The sequence below is a fragment of the Gopherus evgoodei genome, chromosome 6 (assembly GCF_007399415.2).
Source record: "Gopherus evgoodei ecotype Sinaloan lineage chromosome 6, rGopEvg1_v1.p, whole genome shotgun sequence".
NCBI lineage: Eukaryota > Metazoa > Chordata > Testudines > Testudinidae > Gopherus > Gopherus evgoodei.
Window position 1 is genome coordinate 135,194,260 of NC_044327.1, and position 20,031 is coordinate 135,214,290.

At 47.3% G+C, this 20,031-nt stretch overlaps 1 protein-coding gene across 4 annotated transcripts in view; it reads left to right on the forward strand.

The window, feature by feature from the left end:
* Positions 1–2,790: 2,790 nt before the first annotated feature.
* The window catches only part of UNC13B (unc-13 homolog B), a 402,723-nt gene continuing 385,482 nt past the window's right edge, over positions 2,791–20,031 (forward strand). For all 4 annotated transcript variants that reach the window (XM_030566250.1, XM_030566251.1, XM_030566252.1 and 1 more), the window contains exon 1: positions 2,791–2,863. In XM_030566250.1, the coding sequence (XP_030422110.1) occupies positions 2,842–2,863 (22 nt within the window). In that variant the 5' untranslated portion in view covers positions 2,791–2,841. The remainder of the gene's footprint in view (positions 2,864–20,031) is intronic.

Here is a 20,031-nt window from a genome sequence, read left to right on the forward strand (position 1 = left end):
CAACCCCAATGGCACTGCTTTTATCAGCAGAGGAAATGCACCCAAAAATTGTTAGGTCTCAGGTCCTACTGGTGTCAGCATGTAGCACTCTAACTTGCTGGCTGTGGCAGCATCTCATCCAACTTTCGCTCCCTCTGAGCAGGCTGACATGGAAGGAGGTTTCCAGAGTTTTGGCAATCTGTGTGTTTTCAAAAAGGTGTTAAGTGGTTTCCTGTGGCATCACCACTCCAGTTCCCTTCAGTGTATGAGCAGGCACACTGGGGGAAGTGTTCAAATACTGGTGCAGCTGTCACTGGTACAGAGATCTTAGAAGGAAGTAGTTATAAGACAATGCTCTTCCCTGAAAATGACAGGTCACTGATAGAAAGCGATCTGGATGGCTTGGTAAGCTGTGCACAAGCAAACAATACACATTTCTATGTGGTCAAATACAAAGTTATAGATCTAGGAACAAAGAATACAGGCCATAATTACAGGCTGGGGGACTCTACCATGGGAAGCAGTGACTCTGAAAAAGACTTGGGCGTCATGATGGATAATCAGCTGAACATGAGCTCCCAGTGCAAAGCTGTGGCCAAAATGGCTAGTGTTATCCTCAATGGTAGAAAAAGGGAAATATGGATCAGGAATAAGGAGATTCTATTACCTTGTATCTGGCACTGGTGTGAGCACTGCTGGAATACTGTGTCCAGGTCTGGTGTTAACAAATCAAAAATGATATTGATAAATGGGAAAGAGGTGAGCGAAGCAGCATGAACATGCTTAAAGGAGTGGAAAATACGCCTTAGAGTGAAAGGCTCAAAGAGCTTGATCTATTTAGCTGAATAAAGAGAAGGTTAAGAAGTTGAAGCTAAACAAGTTCAGACTCGAAACAAGACACACAGTGAGGGTAATTAATCACTGGAACAATTTACCATGGACTGCGGTGGATTCTCTATCACAGGCTGTTTTCCATCGAAGATTGGCTGTTTTTCTAAAAGATTTGCTCTAGTTCAAACAAATTAATGCCAGGAAGTCCTGTGGCTTGTGTGCCCCAGGTCAGACTGAAGGATAAGAGTGGGCCCTTTGGGCTTTGGAATCAAGGGCAGGCACATGTCACCTGACAAAAGCCCATCATCCCTTTAGGATTTGGAACACAGGGGTAATCCCACAGCCTTGCTTCCCAAGGGAGAGGCCAACCCCACAGCTGCAATCCTGGGGGTGGGGTGGGGATTGGGACATCCATACAGCCCTGCCCTGTGGTGCTGGAGAATAGTGTCCTGTCCACACCCAGGGGGAGGAATAACCTACCCAGCTTTGTCCCCAGAGGAATAATCAGTGCTTAATTTGTGCCAGCGCTTGCTACATCAGTTATGAATGTAAAAAAATTGCTTGAGCCCCCCCCCCACCTCTTTCATTACAATTTAAGCCCTGGAAATAACCACAGGCCAGCCCAGCCACAAGGCTCCCCGTGCAAGAGGCTGCACGAGGCATGTTCTCTGGAGCAGCAGCTCTGACCCTGTGCAGACTCCTGTACCCTGTCAAGAGTCTGAGTTGTCTTGCATACCCCCAAGTTCCACCTCACCCAAAACCTACTGGCTTGCACAGTCCCACATAAAAGCACAAAAGTGTTGCTGACAAGTGATGTCCTTTCTCATTTCTGCCATACAATTACCAACCAATCCACTGGAGTGTGCATCCGGAACTCACACGGCAGCACAAAGTAGCCCCTGGCTAGGAAGCTGTAGTTTGTACCGGCTGCGCTGGCACTTTCCACGCCCCCAGGCCGGCTGTAAAGCGAGGCAAGTACCAGGTGAGTTGATGTGCCCCAGCAAGGCCTCTGGGCCCCACGGCGACCCAGTTCAGCCCCCCGCAGCGCAGGGGCGGGGCCGGGCACTCTCCGGAGCTGGGGGCTGGTGCTGAACCAGGGCGGGGCTGGGGCGGGGCCGAGTTAGGAGCGCTCTCCGGGGGGCGGGGCTAGGGCTGAACAGGGGGCGGGGCCGGGTTAGGAGCGCTCTCCGGGGGGGGTAGGGCGGAGCCGGGCGCGGGGCCGGGTTTGGCGCTCTCTCTGGGGGGCGGGGCTGAGTCACTGCTGAGGGCGGGGCCGGGCTAGGGCTCGTCTGGGGGGCGGGGCTGGATCAGTACTGAGGCGGGGCCGGGCTAGGGGTGTTCTCTGGGGGGCGGGGCCGGGCCAGGCCAGTGCTGAGGCGGGGCCGGGCTAGGGGTGTTCTCTGGGGGGCGGGGCCGGGCCAGGCCAGTGCTGAGGCGGGGCCGGGCTAGGGGTGTTCTCTGGGGGGCGGGGCTGGGTCAGTGCTGAGGGCGGGGCCGGGCTAGGAGTGTTCTCTGGGGGGCGGGGCTGGGTCAGTGCTGAGGCGGGGCCGGGCTAGGGGTGTTCTCTGGGGGGCGGGGCCGGGTCAGTGCTGAGGGCGGAGCCGGGCTAGGGGTCTTCTCTGGGGGGCGGGGCTGGGATACGGCCGTTGCCCGGGGGCGGGGCCGGGCTAGGGGTGTTCTCTGGGGGGCGGGGCTGAGATACTAACCTTGCCCGGGGGGGGCGGGGCGAGCCCCAGGCGGGTGGGGGCGCCTCACCTGTCCCAGCCCCGCCCCCTCTGTCCGGGATTGGCCGCGGCGCTGCCCTGTGGAGCCGGCGATTGTCCCCGCCGCCCCGGGCGGCCCCTCCCCCAGGTCATGGCGCCGCCGTCCGCCCGGCCCTGCTCCGCGCCTTGAGTCGCCGCTGCGGACGGTCCGGTGCCGCCGTGCCCGGGCGGGGGCATGAGGAGAGCGCGGGGAGCGGCGGCGGCAGGCGGCCTCGCGGGGGTGAGCTGAGGCGGGCACGGCTGAGGGGAGCCGCGCGGGGCCCGCGCCATGTCCCTGCTCTGCGTGCGAGGTGAGTCCGGCCCCGCCGCCACCCGCCTGCCCCGCGCCCCGCCCGGGTCTCTGCCCCCGCCCCGCGCACCTCAGTCTGCCGGTCCCGAGTCGCTCATGGGCTCGCGGGGCTGTTCCGGGCCGGGCGCTGACTCACCTGCCTGCTCCGCCGGTGGGACGCGGCTGGGGCGGGGACACCCTCGCTCCCCTGGGGGCCCCAGCGACCTGCCCCCGGCCCTGAGGGGAGCTGGAGTTCCGGTCTGCGCGAAGGGCTCTGCTGGGCTCGGAGCAGCTCCAGGCATGGCCTCGGCCGGCACCGGGCGCGCCCCTCCGAGAGGGGGTACTTAGCGGGGTGAAGGTCCCAGTGCACGGTTCGGCCCGAGAGCTGTCTGTGCGGGCGGCGCAGCCCGGCGCACGGGCACGGGTGCCTGCCTCTCGTTTCAGCTGGTTCCCTAGCGTGCACAGCGCTGTGCGTGTAGCTAAACCTAAGAACTGGAACCGGGCAAGGACAAGCTGTGCCCAGGGCTTAAAACAACAATAAAACTCGTGTATACGCGCTTCGGTATAGGGATGGTGCCTCCTTCTGTTTGTGCCTCACCTAGGCAGTGTTATGGACAGTAGTGGAAGCTATTCTGAATAACAAATTGATATAATCAGTCATTAATTAGCGAGCTCTCCTTTACAGCTGGTTTCAAATGGGTCTCCACGTGCTGTATGTTCCAGTTTAAGACCAATCTCTAAAGTGGCACTTCCAGTGATTATATAACACACTAAGTCTTTTTTGTAGCTATTCTTTCATTGAATGGTGTGTGGTGATTTTATACAGTAAACTTGGCTCTGCTTGTGCTGCTTAGTCTTGGGGATGGTGTGCTTGGTGACTCTTATTTGCATAGGAACAGTTTTCTATCTTGGTGATAATGATCCATTGTTGTTAGTTGTAGTTGTACTCTCTCTTTTGTATTACTTTCTAAACACTGGTTACTTGTACCTAACTCTGTCCAAGTAGGACAGAACAGAAATGCAGACAAATGTTTGGCTCACCAGTGTGTTACTTTTGATTGAAGGTACATTTGGTCAGGAGAGGAGCGTGTTACTTCCAAAGTGTTTATAATAAACATAAGATGAAACTATAAAATGTTATAGGATGGAATATATACTCTGTTTAAAACAAGTAAATTTAGAGTGAATGATGACACTGCCTTGAAATCTTCAGTATTTCTAGTGCCCCATGAGTGTCATATCTAAGCACAGTTCAAAGCATGTCACAAACATTGAGCTACTGTGAAGATTAATTGGTTAAAGAGGTAGAAAACAAACAATTTCCTCCTATGTTATAGAAAGAAAAACTGAGGCAGAGAGTGGGGTGACATTCTCTTGTCAAGACTTCAAAGAGAGCCCCTGTATGTTGGGATTAGAGTTTAGGACTTCCTGATTCCCAGTCGCTAGTTTAAACAACTGGGAAATAGCTCTCACAAATCCACCTTATTGTGCCTAGGTAACAAAGCACAAATGGCTCAGTTCTGCTAAATTGCTAGGAAATTTACCAACCCTGAAATAAGGGAAAGATGATTGTCACTCTTAACTCTGGATTTCCTTGTTTCTGTTCCTTTGTGTAAACATCTGACATCATTTTATTAAATAGCTTTTTCATTTAATTTCCTTGTGGCAGTAATTGGAGTAATAAAAACTAAAATAAACAACAAAAATCTATATGAGTAGCAGTAATCATTGTGATAATAGCTCAGCAATAATGAACTCAGACACACCTATCTTCATGCACCCTGTTATTTCTGCTTAAAGGAAAACAAACCTTGGTTGGCCTTGCAATCCATTCTAAATGTAAAATTCACCTGAATTTAGGTTTCTGAGCTCAATAACTTGCTCAGTTCCGGAGCTGGTAGCAGTATAAGGTGGTGTTCTCATGCCCAGGGGGGCAAATGGGGCCATTTGCCCCAGGCCCCACAGGGGCCCCGCGAGCCCTGGCCCAGCAGCTGCGGTCCAGGTCTTCGGCGGCATTTCGGTGGTGGGGGGCCCTTCAGTGCTGTTGAAGATGCAGAGCGGCTGAAGGGCCCCCTGCTGCCGAAGACCCAGACCACTGCCAGGTGAGCACAAGCTCCCCTGCTTTGCCCCAGCCCCCCCCCCCCCCCCCCCCGCGAATCCTCTGGGTGGCCCTGCTCATGCCTTGTGAAAGAAGCACTCTGTATGCATGTAATCAACTACATTTTTGATGAAGGAGTCCCAGAGAGGTACCAAAAGATTTATATTTTGTATCTGTTTTGTATGTGGCAATTTTGTGCACTGTTATCAGACCCTTTGATTCATATGCTGTGCAAGACTATTGACAGGGTGTTTGATCCTTAGGTAAATATAGCATATCATCTCTCCTTTGATCTTTCATTGTGGCAATATTAGATATGAAAATTAGGTGTTAAATTTGGCTTCATATGTCTCTTAAATTAAAAGGCATCACAAACATATTCAGAAAACACAAACTTCTAAATTTCATCTCTGACCCAGTCTTTTAAAATCTTTCTGAATGTTAATACAGTATTTAAAACTGAAGACTTCCCTAATAATGTAAGGAAGGGTGGAGGTGGCATGGAAAGTCAAGCCCCAGTCCTGCATACATTTATGCACATGCTTAACTAAATGTTTGCAGGGTGAAGGTCTTAAACTGTCTAAATACAAAGGCAGTCATGACCCCAGACCATTTAAAGATAATGGAAGCTTTCAGGGTATGAAAATATTAGAGGTGCACCAGAGATAATGGGAGTAGGAGAGGGCTGCCCTTCACTGTATTGGAGTAAACCCTTGAAGCAGAAAACAATATTTTAGTTGCTTTTTATATTTCATCTGGGTGCACGTTAAAACAGTAATGGTATTAACCATTGAAAAACTGGATTAATTCTAAGCACTTGTTGCTGTCATTAACTTCAGTTCTGCTGCTGTAATACAGCATACATAGTTGGCTGTAATGAATGAGTATTTTTTTTTTTCCAGATTGCCTACAAAAAAAAATTGACAACTGTTAGGCTGCTAGCATGCTGTGCCTACTACCTGTAACCAGTCTTGTCTCAATGTTTGTGTGCTCCGCCATCTGCCTGCCTTCATCTGTTGTCTCTTCATGGCAGGGACTGTCTTTTTGTTCTGTTTTTTGTACAGCACCTCGCACAATAATGAGGTCCTAAGATCACCCATTAGTTTGTCATCACCATGTTACATCATAGCTGTTGTCCCATATTAAGTTGTAATTTTTCACTCTCTGAGGGTGGATTACATAGTTTATCAGATTTTTCAGGTCCGGCTTTTAATTTCTTCTTCTGTTGGGCCAAAAAATTCCATTTACCAGGATTTCCTCTCTTGGGTCTTGCCTTCCTAGCAAAAGATTGGTGGAACTCTCACAGCTCTTAGCGTTTTGAATGGTGAGCAGTGATGATAGGCAGTGTGTGAGCCAGGCTGTACATTGCAGGCCGTACATTGCAGGTTATAAATATTTTCCAAAAATTCTAGCTAATTCCTTCATTATAGTTGGCAAAGGAGCTCCCATTATGCTGTGCTCCTATCACTCGAACTGTTCATTGGATGATATCCTTTCTATGTGGCCATTCTATCTGTTTTTGAAGCCCATTTAAATTGTGAGGCCCTTGGTGTCATGCTCTGAAATACAGCTTTGTTAGAGGCAGCACTTTGGTGATGCTCCTCTGATGCATAACTTGTTCAGGTTTATTTTGCAGGAAAGTTTTCTAAAGACAAGTAAGTCTGTAATGGTCACTTTTGTGGTGCCTACCTAGGATTCAACCATGATAGACTCATAGACTTTAGGGTCAGAAGGGACCAATGTGATCTAGTCTGACCTCCTGCACAAAGCAGGCCACAGAACCCTACCCATCCACTTCTATAACAAACCCCTAACCTATGTCTGAGTTATTGAAGTCTTCAAATTGTGGTTTGAAGACCTCAAGCTGCAGAGAATCCACCAGCAAGTGACCAGTGCCCCATGCTGCAGAGGAAGGCGAAAAACCTCCAGGGCCTCTGCCAATCTGCCTCGGAGGAAAATTCCTTCCCGACCCCAAATATGGCGACCAGCTAAACCCTGAGCATGTGGGCAAGACTCGCCAGCCAGCACTCAGAAAAGAATTCTCTGTAGTAACTCAGATCCTATCCCATCACCGCCCACATGGCATACTTATCTGCTGATAATCAAAGATCAATTGCCAAAATTAAGCTATCCCATCATACCATCCCTTCCATAACCCTATCAAGCTTAGTCTTTCTTGATGTGCCAGGGTGTGAAACATTTGCCAGCGTCACCTCAGGTACTGCAGTCATAGCATGCACCTTGGAGCCCTTCCTGAGGCACATCAAGAAAGAACTTGCCAAGATAGCTCTGGGGAACATCAAAAGATAAGCCTTCCAAGCGGAAGCCTGAGTTGGCCTACCCAACATTTTGTCCTTTGGCTCCAGTTTGCTAAGCAATGCTGTTAATAAAATGACCACATCTAAATGGATGGCTAGGTGTAGCTTACATTGTTATGGCCTGTTTGGCCGGAAACTAGAAGGCTGTGTCAAGGCTCATTTGGTCAGCACCAAAGCTGCCACCTCTGCCTGTCTTGGATGACTCCATTGTATCCATGTAAAGCAGCAACATGGTATGGCAAAGTGACTCACCAGCAGCATTGTGGGTTTTTTTTCCTCTCTCTGTACTACTGTTCATCAGGTCTGCTGGTGGTCCCCTTTTGCATTGTGACTCAGCCCTCTGGTTGGGTCACCTTTGGGCACAACCCCTTTTGGGTAATCCAGTAGATGCAGGACCTCAGACTAGGTGTACAGGCCTGGATGAGGGCTAATAGTTCTCCTGGCCCCTTGTGTTTGGAGTCTTTCTGGTGAGGCTGTAGGGCAGGGGTCGGCAACCTATGGCACACGAGCCGATTTTTAATGGCACGCTGCTGTCTGCTGGAGTACTGGCAGGCAGCAGCGTACCATTAAAAATCCTGCCCAGGGCTGCTCTTCTCTGCCCTTTGCTCCCCCCCCCACGGGGGCAAGGGATAGGGGGCAGAAGCTTGGTCCTGCTGGCTCCCCTGCTTCTTCCTGTAGTGTGCTGGGGTCCTGCCCCTCCTCTGCTTCTCAGTCCATCCCTCCCTGCCGGTTGATCAGCTGATGGCCCTTGTGAGGGAGGGGGTTGGGAAGGAGCAGTCGGTCTGCTCGCTGCTTCCAGCGGAGGCAGAGAAGAAGCAGGGGCAGGGCCTTGGGGAGGGGGGTTTGGAATAGGGGCATATCCCATCAAGCCGTCTCCCCTGACCCCCGCCCCACACCCTCCAGTCCTCTGCCCTGAGCCCTGTACCCCCCTCTGCTTAACTCCTTCACCTGCCCCATGAACCCAACCCTGACTGACACCTCCACACATACCCAGCCATCTGCACCTCCTCACATGCCCCTAGCCCTCTGCCCTGACTCTTGCACCCCCCAACATACCCAGCCTCCCATGCACCCTCCACATCCTGACTCTTGCACCCCCCACACCTGCACCCTGAGCACCAAACGGGAGCTCCTGCAACCCACCCCCCACATTCCCACCTGCACCCCTCACACCAAGTGGGAGCTGCCCAGGTAAGTGCCCTGCACCCAAATCTCCTGCCCCAACCTTGAGCACTTTCCCTCATTCCTTCATACGAATGAAGCTATGAATGCCACATGCATTACTGCTGCTGTGGTGAGGAAATGCCAAATCTTGAGCACTGGGGGAAATGAGACCCTCAAATTTTAAAACAGCTAGATTGGCTAAGAGTTTCAGAGCAGGCGCTAATCAGAAATGGCTCCATGAGCTGCATTGCTGAGCAAGTGAGCCTGGGCACATTCCCTGCCTCCGCAGAGAATTCTGTGTTGGATCCTCTGTCAACCTTTATAAAACCGTGTCACACTGCAATATCCTGCCTTCTCATTTCAGGAAGTGCTTGAAGCATGGGGGGAGGGATAGCTCAGTGGTTTGAGCATTGGCCTGCTGTGACGAAGTGGGACTGTTCTTAATGTTTCCTCTGAATACTGTGTGGGAACCTCAGTTTCCCCTATGCATTTCTTAAGTCTCTAGGTGATGGGATAAAGGCCAGTGTGTATAAATCACTGACACTCTTGTCTCCTGGCAACAAATGGCTGGGGCCCTTCCCCCCTGCAAGGGGATAGCTAAAGGTGAACAAAGAGTTCGGGTGACCTCCTGGCCGGGGAAAGAGGCAAAGACCAGAAAGGAAGGGCTGGAGGGGGTTTCAGTTAAGAGCTGGCTGGGGACAGGAAGTGACGGCAGATGGGATTGTCTGCCTCGGGCCCCAGAATGGACCTGGCTCAGGGGTCCTGTTCTCTGTGCCTACAAGCTCTGTTTTAGGCCGTGTTTCTGCCATCGAATAAACCTCTTTTTTACTGGCTGGCTAAGAGTCAGGTCTGACTGCGAAGTAGGGGTGCAGGACCCTCTGGCTTCCCCAGGACCCCGCCTGGGCGGACTCGCTGTGGGAAGCGCATGGAGGGGAGAGGCTGAATGCACCAAGGTCAGACCCAGGAAGTGAAGCCGTGTGAGCTTCTTGCCCTGAAGACAGTCTGCTCCAAGGGAGAGGAGGCTCCCCAGAGTCCTGACTGGCTTTGTGGGGAGCAGTTCCAGAGCATCGCCCGGGGACTCTGTGACTCCTGCTAAACCCAGGGTTGTGAGTTCAATCCTTTGGCTGGCCATTTAGGGATCTGGGGCAAAACAAAAACAAAAAACAAACAAATAAAAAAAACAATTGTCAGGGACAGTACTTGGTCCTGCTAGTGAAGGCAAGGGACTGAACTCAATGACTTTTCAAGGTCCCCGTAAGTTCTGTGAGATAGGTATATCTCCATATATTATATTATTCATCCCTTCCTCTTCTCATTGTTGGTATTGGCCTTATACTACTGCCCAGTGGGATGATATCGGAATTATTTATCCAGGATGATGTTACCAATTTAACCATAAATTCCTTTATTCAATCCAAAGGCTAGATGGTATTTATATAATTGCTAAACATACCTAAAAAGCCACATCCAAATAATAACAAAACATTTATAAGGATTTGATCAAGATACTTACAAACAGGCTAGCTCCCTGGTCAGTTCCGGTGTGGTCAGGCAGTTAATACCAATGTTCCCTTTAAAAGTTGACTTTTTTATACCCTTTAACAAACAAGTGATATCATTGCCAATTATCAGACCACTGCTAAGGCCAAATGAATGAGTTTCTTATTTAGCCAATTTACTGCATGTGATAATCATGTTTTATTTCTATTACTTCAGCCCCAACCTTAAATAAGAGGAAACTGATATTTTGAAGGGTCACTAGAAGTTTAAAACAACTTTTTTGTTTTGTTTTTGATCTCACTTTTTTTGGTCACGTGGTTTGGGCCTATTGCTCATGCAGATATCCCAACTCAATTTGAAGCCATAGTTCACTTAACTGTAAAGTGGGCCTGCATTCCTACAGACATCCTTTGAGCTTCAAGAATGAGATTCTCACAGTTGAATCTCTGCAGACTTGTGAGGATACTTCTACATCAGATAGTCACTTGGCATTCAGGTTAATCATCACAACCATAGAGGTTAGAAAGTTAATTTACTTTGGAAAGTAAAGCTTACATTCAATAGCTATTCATTGTATTGGCCTCAACAGCCATCAGGGAAAACATCCTATTTGCCAAGCAGATGAAGAGATATTAGTGGAAGCTCTGACCTTGGTGGGTTCCTAATAACTCAACTTTTTTAAAGTTCAGGAATGCTGTTCTTATCACCATGTAGCTTGATATGTTCGTTCATTACCTACTCTCCCCGCACACTCCCAGTAGAAAAATGAAAGCCTTCTTGATTTGGTAGTGTTAGAAGCTGTTACTTTCACTCCATCCTTTTAAAGGAAAAGTTTCTAGAAGGAGCTGAGGTACTGGGAAATGGAAACTGCAGACAGGGGTTTGCACTCTGCTATAGTACCTCAAAGGGTAAAATATCAGAGCGCTCTCGTCCCATGTTACAGTGGAATGACAGATCCAAAACTGGGGATCTGATAAGGTGAAAGCTTCAAGAACTGTTGTTGTTAAGGGATTTCCTTTATACTGGCATCTACTAACACTTATTGGAGGGTGCCAGTACTTGTCAACAAAACTTCTAGATTTTGTGGAACTGCTCTTATATTTAAAAGATAAGGTGGGGGCAGAGAGTACATCTTCCAATGTGTTTGTACTGTGATCCTGCTTGGGTGCTATCGTGAAGTTAATAATAAATAAAAGCTGAAACTGGTATATGTTCATTTAATTCCTTGACAATTGCATCATATCCCAGGTATGTAACAAAACAAAACGTGCAGTATAACTTCACATACTTATTATGTCTGAGAATGCTGGCACTGCACAGAAGACTTCAGTATACTCTTGTCCAGCACCAGCAGCAAACATGGGAGATAGGCGAAGTCCTGATACACAAATACTGCTGATAATTGGCATTAGAGACACCGTCATTAGACATGATTAGCAAGCCAAAATGAGTGTGGTAGGTGAAAGAAGATGTATACCAAATTGCCAGATTATGTTGAAACAGAAGTAGTCAACATTCATGGATTGAAGTAAGGAGAGTGTTGCGGAAAACTTCCTGGTGCAGGTGCTGGAGGAACCAACTAGGGGCCATGCTCCTCTTGACCTTTCCTCAAAGAGGGAAGAATTGGTAGGGGAAGTAGAAGTGAGTGGCAACCTGGGCAGCAGTGACCATGAGATGGGCAAATTCAGGTTCCTGACAAAAGGAAGAAAGGAGAGCAGCAGAATATGGACCCTGGAAGAAGAGCAGACTTTGACTCTCTCAGGGAACTGATGGGCAAGATCCCCTGGGAGGCTAATATGAGGAGGAAAGGACAGCTGGCTGTATTTTAAAGAAGCCTTATTGAGAGTGCAGGAACAACCCATCCCGATGTGCAGAAAGAATAGCAAATATGGCAGGCGACCAGCTTGGCTTAATAGAGAAATCTTTGGTGAGCTTAAACACGAAAAGGAAGCCTACAAGAAATGGAAACTTGGATAAATGACTAGGGAGGAGTATAAAAATATTGCTCGAGCATGCAGGGGTGTAATCAGGAAGGCCAAAGCACACTTGGAGTTGCAGCTAACAAGGGTTGTGAAGGGTAACAGGAAGGGTTTCTATAGGTATGTTAGCATCAAGAAGAAAGGGAAAGTGGGACCCTTACTGAATGGGAGGAGGCAATCTAGTGACAGATGATGTGGAAAAAGCTGAAGTACTCAATGCTTTTTTAACCTCAGTCTTCACAGACAAGATCAGCTCCTAGAGTGTGGCATTGGGCAGCACAGTATGGGGAGGAAGTGAGCAGCCCTCCATGGTAAACACACGTCAAGGACTATTTAGAAAAGCTGGACATGCACAGGTCCATGGGGCCAGATCGAATGGCGCTGAGGGAGTTGGCTAGTGTGATTGCAGAGCCATTGGCCATTATCTTTGAAAACTCATGGTGATAGTGGGTGGTCCCGGATGATTGGAGGAAAAAAAAGGCAACTATAGTTCCCATCTTTAAAAAAGAGAAGAAAGCAAATCTGGGGAACTACAGACAGGTCAGCCTTACCTCAGTCCCTGGAAAAATCATGGATCAGGTCCTCAAGGAATCAATTTTGAAGCACTTGGAGGAGAGGAAGGTGATCAGGAACAGTCAATGTGGATTCACCGAAGGCAAGTCATGACTGAGCAACCTGATTGCATTCTATAATGAGATAACTGGATCTGTGGATACGGGGAAAGGAGAAGATGTGATATACAGGTCTTTCGCAACTTACACGCATTTAACATGCGCGATTTCAGCTTTACGTTGAAGGGCCAGAGTCCAGGGGAGGAGGGGGTGTCGCCTCAAGTGGAAGAGACGTGGCCTCAGCATTTAAAGGTCCTGGGGCACCAGCTGTGGCTGGGAGTCCTAGGGCTATTAAATCTCCCAGGGAGCTCCCAGCTGCAGAGGTGGCTGGTAGTCCCTGGGGCGAACTAAAAGGCCCGCGGTTCCAGCCACCGTGTAGCTTCAGGCCCTTTAAATGCCAGCCCCAGCCCAGCTACCAAAGCTGCAGGCGAGATTTAAAGGGCTCCTCTGGGCTTCCTACCGCAGAAGGAAGCCCGGCGAAGCCCTTTAAATCCAGCATGCAGCTTTGGCGGTGGGGCTGGGGCCAGCATTTAAAGGGCTCCACCGGGCTCCCCATTGCAGCGGGAGCCCGGAGGAGCTTTTTAAATGCCACCCCGGCCCTGCCGCCGAAGCTGTGGGTGGGATTTAAAGGGCTTGGGGATATAATTTTCAGTATACGCAGTTTTCACTTTATGCGATAACTGCAGAACCCCGCGTATGATAAGACTTGCCTGTACCTTGACTTTAGCAAAGCTTTTGATATAGTTTCCCACAGTATTCTTGCCAGCAAGTTAAAAAAGCATGGATTGTATGTATGGAGTATAAGGTAGATAGAAAGCTGGCTATGTCATTGGGCTCAACGAGTAGTGATCAATGGCTTGATGTCTAGTTGGCAGCTGGTATCAAGCGGAGTGCCTCAGTGGTTGGTCCTGGGGCCAGTTTTGTTCAATATCTTAATTAATGATCTGAAAGATGGGATGGATAGCATCCTCAGCAAGTTTGTGGATGACACTAAGCTGGGGGGAGAGGTAGATATGCTGGAGCATAGGGATAGGGTCCAGAGTGACCTAGGCAAATTGGAGGTTTGGGCCAAAAGAAATCTGATGAGGTTCAACAAGGACAAGTGCCGAGTTCTGCACTTAGGACGGAAGAATCCCATGCACCTCTACAGGCTGGGGACTGAGTGGCTAAGCGGCAGTTTTGCAGAAAAGGACCTGGAGATTTCAGTGGATGAGAAGCTGGATATGAGTCAGCAGTGTACCCTTGTTGCCAAGAAGGTATTGGGCTGCGTTACTAGGAGCATTGCCAGCAGATCAAGGGAAGTGATTATTCCCCTCTAATTAGCACTGGTGAGGCCACATCTGGAGTATTGCATCCACTTTTGGGCCTCCCACTGCAGAAAGGATGTGAACAAATTGGAGAGAATGCAGTGGAGGGCAATGGAAATGATTATGGGGCTGGGGTACATGACTTAGGAGGAGAGACTGAGGGAACTGGGCTTGTTTAGTGAGCAGAAGAGAAGAGCGAGGGAGGTTTTTATATCCACCTTCAGTTACCTGAAGGGGGAGTTCCAAAGAGGATAGAGCTAGGCTGTTCAAAGTGGTGGCAGATGACAAAACGAGGAGCAGTTGTCTCAAGTTGCAAGGGGTGTGTGTGTCTAGGCAGGATATTAGGAAAAACGATTTCACTAGGAGGGTGGTGAAGCACTGGAATGGGTTACCTAGAGAGGTGGTGGAATCTCCTTCCTTAGAGGTTTTTAAGGTCAGGCTTGATTTAATTGGGGTTGGTCCTGCTTTGAGCAGGGGGTTGGACTAGATGACCTCCTGAGGTCTCTTCCAACCCTGAGAGTCTATGAATCTAAGGCAGGAACTATATAAGGGGTGTGTTCAGACCACTTAACCATAGAAGTGGAACAGCAAATACTTAGGAGAACGATGCCAGTAATGTCAAAACTAAATCAGTTATTGGAGACTTTAATTACTTTCAAAACTAAATTTCTTGCATAGGTATTGGAACTAGAGGTGCTGTGTTGAAGTGGTTTCCATCATATTTAGAATTTTAAAAAACTGAAATATTAGCTGGAATTGGGATAGGAGAAGGCATGAAGGAAACTGAATGCTAGAATCTGAAATGCTGCCATTTTACTGCCCCATGAAAAAAGATGTTTTGAAAAGCCCTGTAACTGGAAAAAGGAGGCAATTTCAAGAGCAGACGAATGTGGACTGTTAAACATCGAATGGAGAGAGACAGGATAGGTAGAACAAAGGAAAAAGGAAGCAAACCAGGTCCTGTAACCAGGCGCAGCTCCAGACTCCAGCACGCCAAGCGTGTGCCTGGGGCGGCAAGCCACGGGGAGCGCTCTGCCAGTTGCTGCGAGGGTGGCAGGCAGGTTGCCTGCAGCGGCATTCCTTCGGAGGGTCCGCTGGTCCCGCGGTTTTGGCAGAACTCCTGCAGGCATGCCGCCAAATCTGCAGGACCGAGGACCTCCCACAGGCAAGCCACCGAAGGCAGCCTGCCTGATGTGCTTGGGGTGGCAAAATGCCTAGAGCTGCCCCTGCCAGTAACCCAAGAGAGGAAATAAAATGGCAATGGGAGGTAAGTGAGTGAGCTATCTAAAAAGGCCAACATTTTGAAGTGTTCTTTTTGCTTGGTGTTTACCTCAGTGAAAAGGAAAATGTATGAGCAAACCTTGTGCAGGAAGCAATAGGATTAGTAAACAATAGTTGGAGAGGTCAGATGCAAGTAGTTTAAAAAAAAAAAGATGGTGAATATATGAGAAGACTAAACATAAACATCAGTGCTGGATGAAATGTACCTGAGGGTGTGTTGAAGGGGGGGGGGAGGGGGGGACCTCCTGAAGGGAACTTCAGAGTAATTGGAAATAATCTTTAATTAACCATGATTCACCCTTGATGGAAGTTTTAGTTTAAAAAAAAGACAGTGTCATACTTTTTGTCTGATTCCACTAAACTCCCTTGGCCACCCTGAATCTTGCTTTTCCTATCTTTCAGTCCCCAATAATGGCTATCCACAATACTGTAATGTCAAGTCTCCTTTTTGTGCTCTGACTACAGCTGCATCCTCTCCAACACAACCCTTGAAATCCCTTTAGTTACTTATCGCCTTTCACTATATCACATCTCGGCTTCTATCTATCATTTCAAAATGTGGCATAATTCCCCCTTACCTAAATTACTGTGTTTTCTCTCTGTATAAACTTCCTAATCCTCCTATCCTATGTTGTGCTGGTTTATGTCTGCCTCCCACTTCCAGGGCGAATTAACCTTCTTTCTCTTGTCTACGAAGTTCCCTCCCCATATCTTGCAAAGATTTCCTTAAAATTCACTTCCTCTCCTCTATCTTTCCTACACTGCTCACCACATCCATCTGCATGAGAACTGTTGCTTTTTGTATGGTATTAAAAATCTTCAGGTAGGGACTTTATCTTGTTTGAGTGTGTTCTGTGAAGTATGTATATTTTGTTACTAAGAAGGGGTTAAAAAATCTCTCAGCTGATGAGATTTCCATTTATATCAAAATTGGCTAGGGGTGTTGTACAGTATAAAAACAAAAATGAGTAAGATACTCTAATATTAGCAAAAGTTAGTACATTTATGCTTTTATGTCTGTACACCTATTAGAACCCCATATGAAAATTCTGATGATGGAAGCAAGCATTGAAAAAATGGAAGTGGATCCTTTTAAATCTTGCATTACTGAGCAGGGCCGTTCACTCTGTTAAATCCCTTCTTGAAGTAGTATGGGGTTTGCTTTCAGTTAAGAGAAGAACTTAGACGCTCTTTCTCTCTCCTGTCATATACCAAACCCCTTCATTGTGATACTTGGCCATAGCTGCTTCTATAGCCTGTTAGCAAGCTTTTCAAAGTAGGCAGAATGAGGTCAGTAGTAACCTGTGTTCCGTTTCCAGGGCTGAATCCCACACTTGCAGTTTTTGCTGGCTTGTCTCTAATTTGGGTCTCCTGCGTAGCATGTTTCTCATTAACGCTTTTAGCACTAGCTTGTTAGAACAGATATTTTATTTTGAAGGTACTCATAGAGTAAATACTGCAAATATTCTTTCTTGTGCAGATCATAAGGAAAATAACAGTTGGACTCTAAAAGCATTGACAGAAGCACAATGTAATTGAGACAAATAGTATCAGAGGGGTAGCCGTGTTAGTCTGGATATGTAAAAGTAGCAAAGAATCCTGTGGCACCTTATAGATTAACAGACGTTTTGGAGCATGAGCTTTCGTGGGTGAATACCCACTTCCTCAGATGCATGTAATGGAAATTTCCAGGGGCAGGTATATATAAGCTAGCAAGCTAGAGATAACGAGGTTAGTTCAATCAGGGAGGATGAGGCCCTGTTCTAGCAGTTGAGGTGTGAAAACCAAGGGAGGAGAAACTGGTTTTGTAGTTGGCAAGCCCTTCACAGTCTCTGTTTAATCCTGAGCTGATGGTGTCAAATTTGCAGATGAACTGAAGCTCAGCAGTTTCTCTTTGAAGTCTGCTCCTGAAGTTTTTTTGCTGCAGGATGGCCACCTTAAGATCTGCTATAGTGTGGCCAGGAAGGGTCAAGTGTTCTCCTACAGGTTTTTGTATATTGCCATTCCTAATATCTGATTTGTGTCCCTTTATCGTTTTCTGTAGAGACTGTCCAGTTTGGCCGATGTACATAGCAGAGGGGCATTGCTGGCATATGATGGCGTATATTACATTGGTGGACATGCAGGTGAATGAACCAGTGATGGTGTGGCTGATCTGGTTAGGTCCTGTGATGGTGTCGCTGGTGTAGATATGTGGGCAGAGTTGGCATCGAGGTTTGTTGCATGGGTTGGTTCCTGAGCTAGAGTTCCTATGGTGCGGTGTGCAGTTACTGGTGAGAATATGTTTCAGGTTGGCAGGTTGTCTGTGGGCGAGGACTGGCCTGCCACCCAAGGCCTGTGAAGGGATGGGATCATTGTCCAGAATGGGTTGTAGATCCCTGATGATGCGTTGGAGGGGTTTTAGCTGGGGACTGTATGTGATGGCCAGTGGAGTCCTGTTGATTTCTTTCTTGGGTTTGTCTTGCAGTAGGAGGCTTCTGGGTACACGTCTGGCTCTGTTAATCTGTTTCCTTATTTCCTCGTGTGGGTATTGTAGTTTTGAGAATGCTTGGTGGAGATTTTGTAGGTGTTGGTCTCTGTCTGAGGGGTTAGAGCAGATGCGGTTGTACCTCAGTGCTTGGTTATAGACAATGGGTTGTGTGATGTGCCCAGGATGGAAGCTGGAGGCATGAAGGTAGGCATAGCGGTTGGTAGGTTTTCGGTATAGGGTGGTGTTAATGTGACCATCACTTATTTGAATCATGGTGTCTAGGAAGTGGACCTCCCATGTAGATTGGTCCAGACTGAGGTTGATGGTGAGGTGGAAGCTGTTGAAATCGTGGTGGAATTTTTCCAGAGTCTCCTTCCCATGGGTCCAGATGATGAAGATGTCATCAATGTAGCGTAGGTAGAAAAGGGGCGTGAGTGGACGAGAGCTGAGGAAGCGTTCAGGTCGACCATAAAAATATTGGCATATTGTGGGGCCATGTGGGTGCCCATAGCAGTGCCACTGATCTGGAGATATATATTGTCATCAAATTTGAAATAGTTGTGTGTGAGGATAAAGGGACAGAGCTTAGCAGCCAGTTGTGCTGTGGCATCATCAGGGATACTGTTCTTGACAGCTTGTATTCCATCTGTGTGTGGGATGTTTGTGTAGAGAGCCTCTACATCCATGGTGGCTAGGATGGTGTTTTCTGGAAGTCACCAATGCATTGTAGTTTCCTCAGGAAATCAGTGGTGTCACGGAGATAGCTGGGAGTGCTGGTGGCATAGGGTCTTAGTAGAGAGTCCACATATCCAGACAGTCCTTCAGTGAGAGTGCCAATGCCCGAGATGATGGGGCGTCCAGGATTTCTGGGTTTGTGGATCTTGGGTAGTAGATAGAACAACCCTGGTTAGGGCTCTAAGGGTATGTTGATTTGTTCCAGTGTTAGTGTAGGGAGTGTCCTGAGTAGATGGTGCAGTTTTAGTGTATTCCTCAGTGGGATCTGAGGGAAATGTCCTGTAGCTCATGCTCCAAAACATCTCTTAGCCTATAAGGTGCCACAGGATTCTTTGCTGCTTTTTGAGACAAATAAGTGTAAGAAAGAATAGCATCTGACAAAGTTGCTAGTGTACCTCTTACATGTCTCTCATCTTGAAGGAGGTCACATATTAGTCCTAAAATTACCCATTGTCCTACTTTTTATTGGGAATTATCTACATAAGAAATAATAATGAAACTAAGGTATAGAGAGTCCTTACATAAATGACCAAATCCCACATTATTTCAAGTTTCCTGTCACACAAATATATCTGATATTTGGACCTTAGCTAGTTGGGTTCTGGTGCTAGAATGACTTGAAAAATAACTTTTAAAGTGTCAACTATTTTAATTCCTTAACAGAACAAAAAGAGAGTACTAACAGTTACAAATTGAATCTGGCTTCTGATACACTTGAGCTACAGGAAGTACAAAAAGATATTAGCCATCCTAAGATATGTACAAATAAAAGTATTAATCTCTGTCAGGCCACTTTCACTCCTTCTGTTATTTAATAACATCATATTGGGGGTATGGTCCTCACTCTTCCATAGAGCAGCATGTCCTTTATCCTTTGATATTTTGACTTTCTTTTAGTAGGATGAAGGGAGAAAAGATCATTAATTCCATATTTACAATGTTATATTCCTGAACCAGTGTAATACCATGTACCTTCCTGTTACTGGCTGCTATAACTAGGTGCCTATTCAAATGCCCTTAGCTGGGACTTACGGAAACCATTTGTATTAGAACTTGATGTGTATATAACACACGCTGTTTAACTCAGAATTATAGTCTGATTTTTTTTCTGCATGCTATAAATTCCGTGTTCTGATTGTGTTTAAAAAAAAAAAAGGCATAAGTTTGTCATGTGAAATCTTAGCAAAATAAGCTCTATTCTTTTACATATATGAACATTCCTTAGCGTGATGTTATGCTAGTACCTATGATGCATTGAAGAGGGTGATAGTTTTGGGATGTGTTTCATGCTGCTTGTGACCTTTAATATCCTTTTGTAATAGAGCACAAATGAACAAAAGTAACAGGATATTAGGAAAAAGATATAAATCAAATGTGCTAGAGTGAAAACTACTTTAATCATCCAAATGGAAGCTGCCTTGATTTCTTCAGCTTTTCCTCCTCAAGAACATAATGGATCTGAGCTAGGGCCATGTATATCGGGTCCTAGCTCCAGCAGTAAATTTCTTCTTCAGTTGGATGGGCTCAGTCAAAGAGTCCTGTCCTCTATTTTTGATTTTCTATAGCTAAGCACAGCAGAGAGGCAGAAGCAGGGCAAGCTTCATTCCAATAGAGTAAATGGCAAAAACTGAGTGTGTGAGCCCAATGCCTTGCTTTTCTACTCTCTCTTGAATTAGACAGGAAAGTAAGGAAGAAAATGGAAACAAAGGAGAAAAAACAAACTCCAG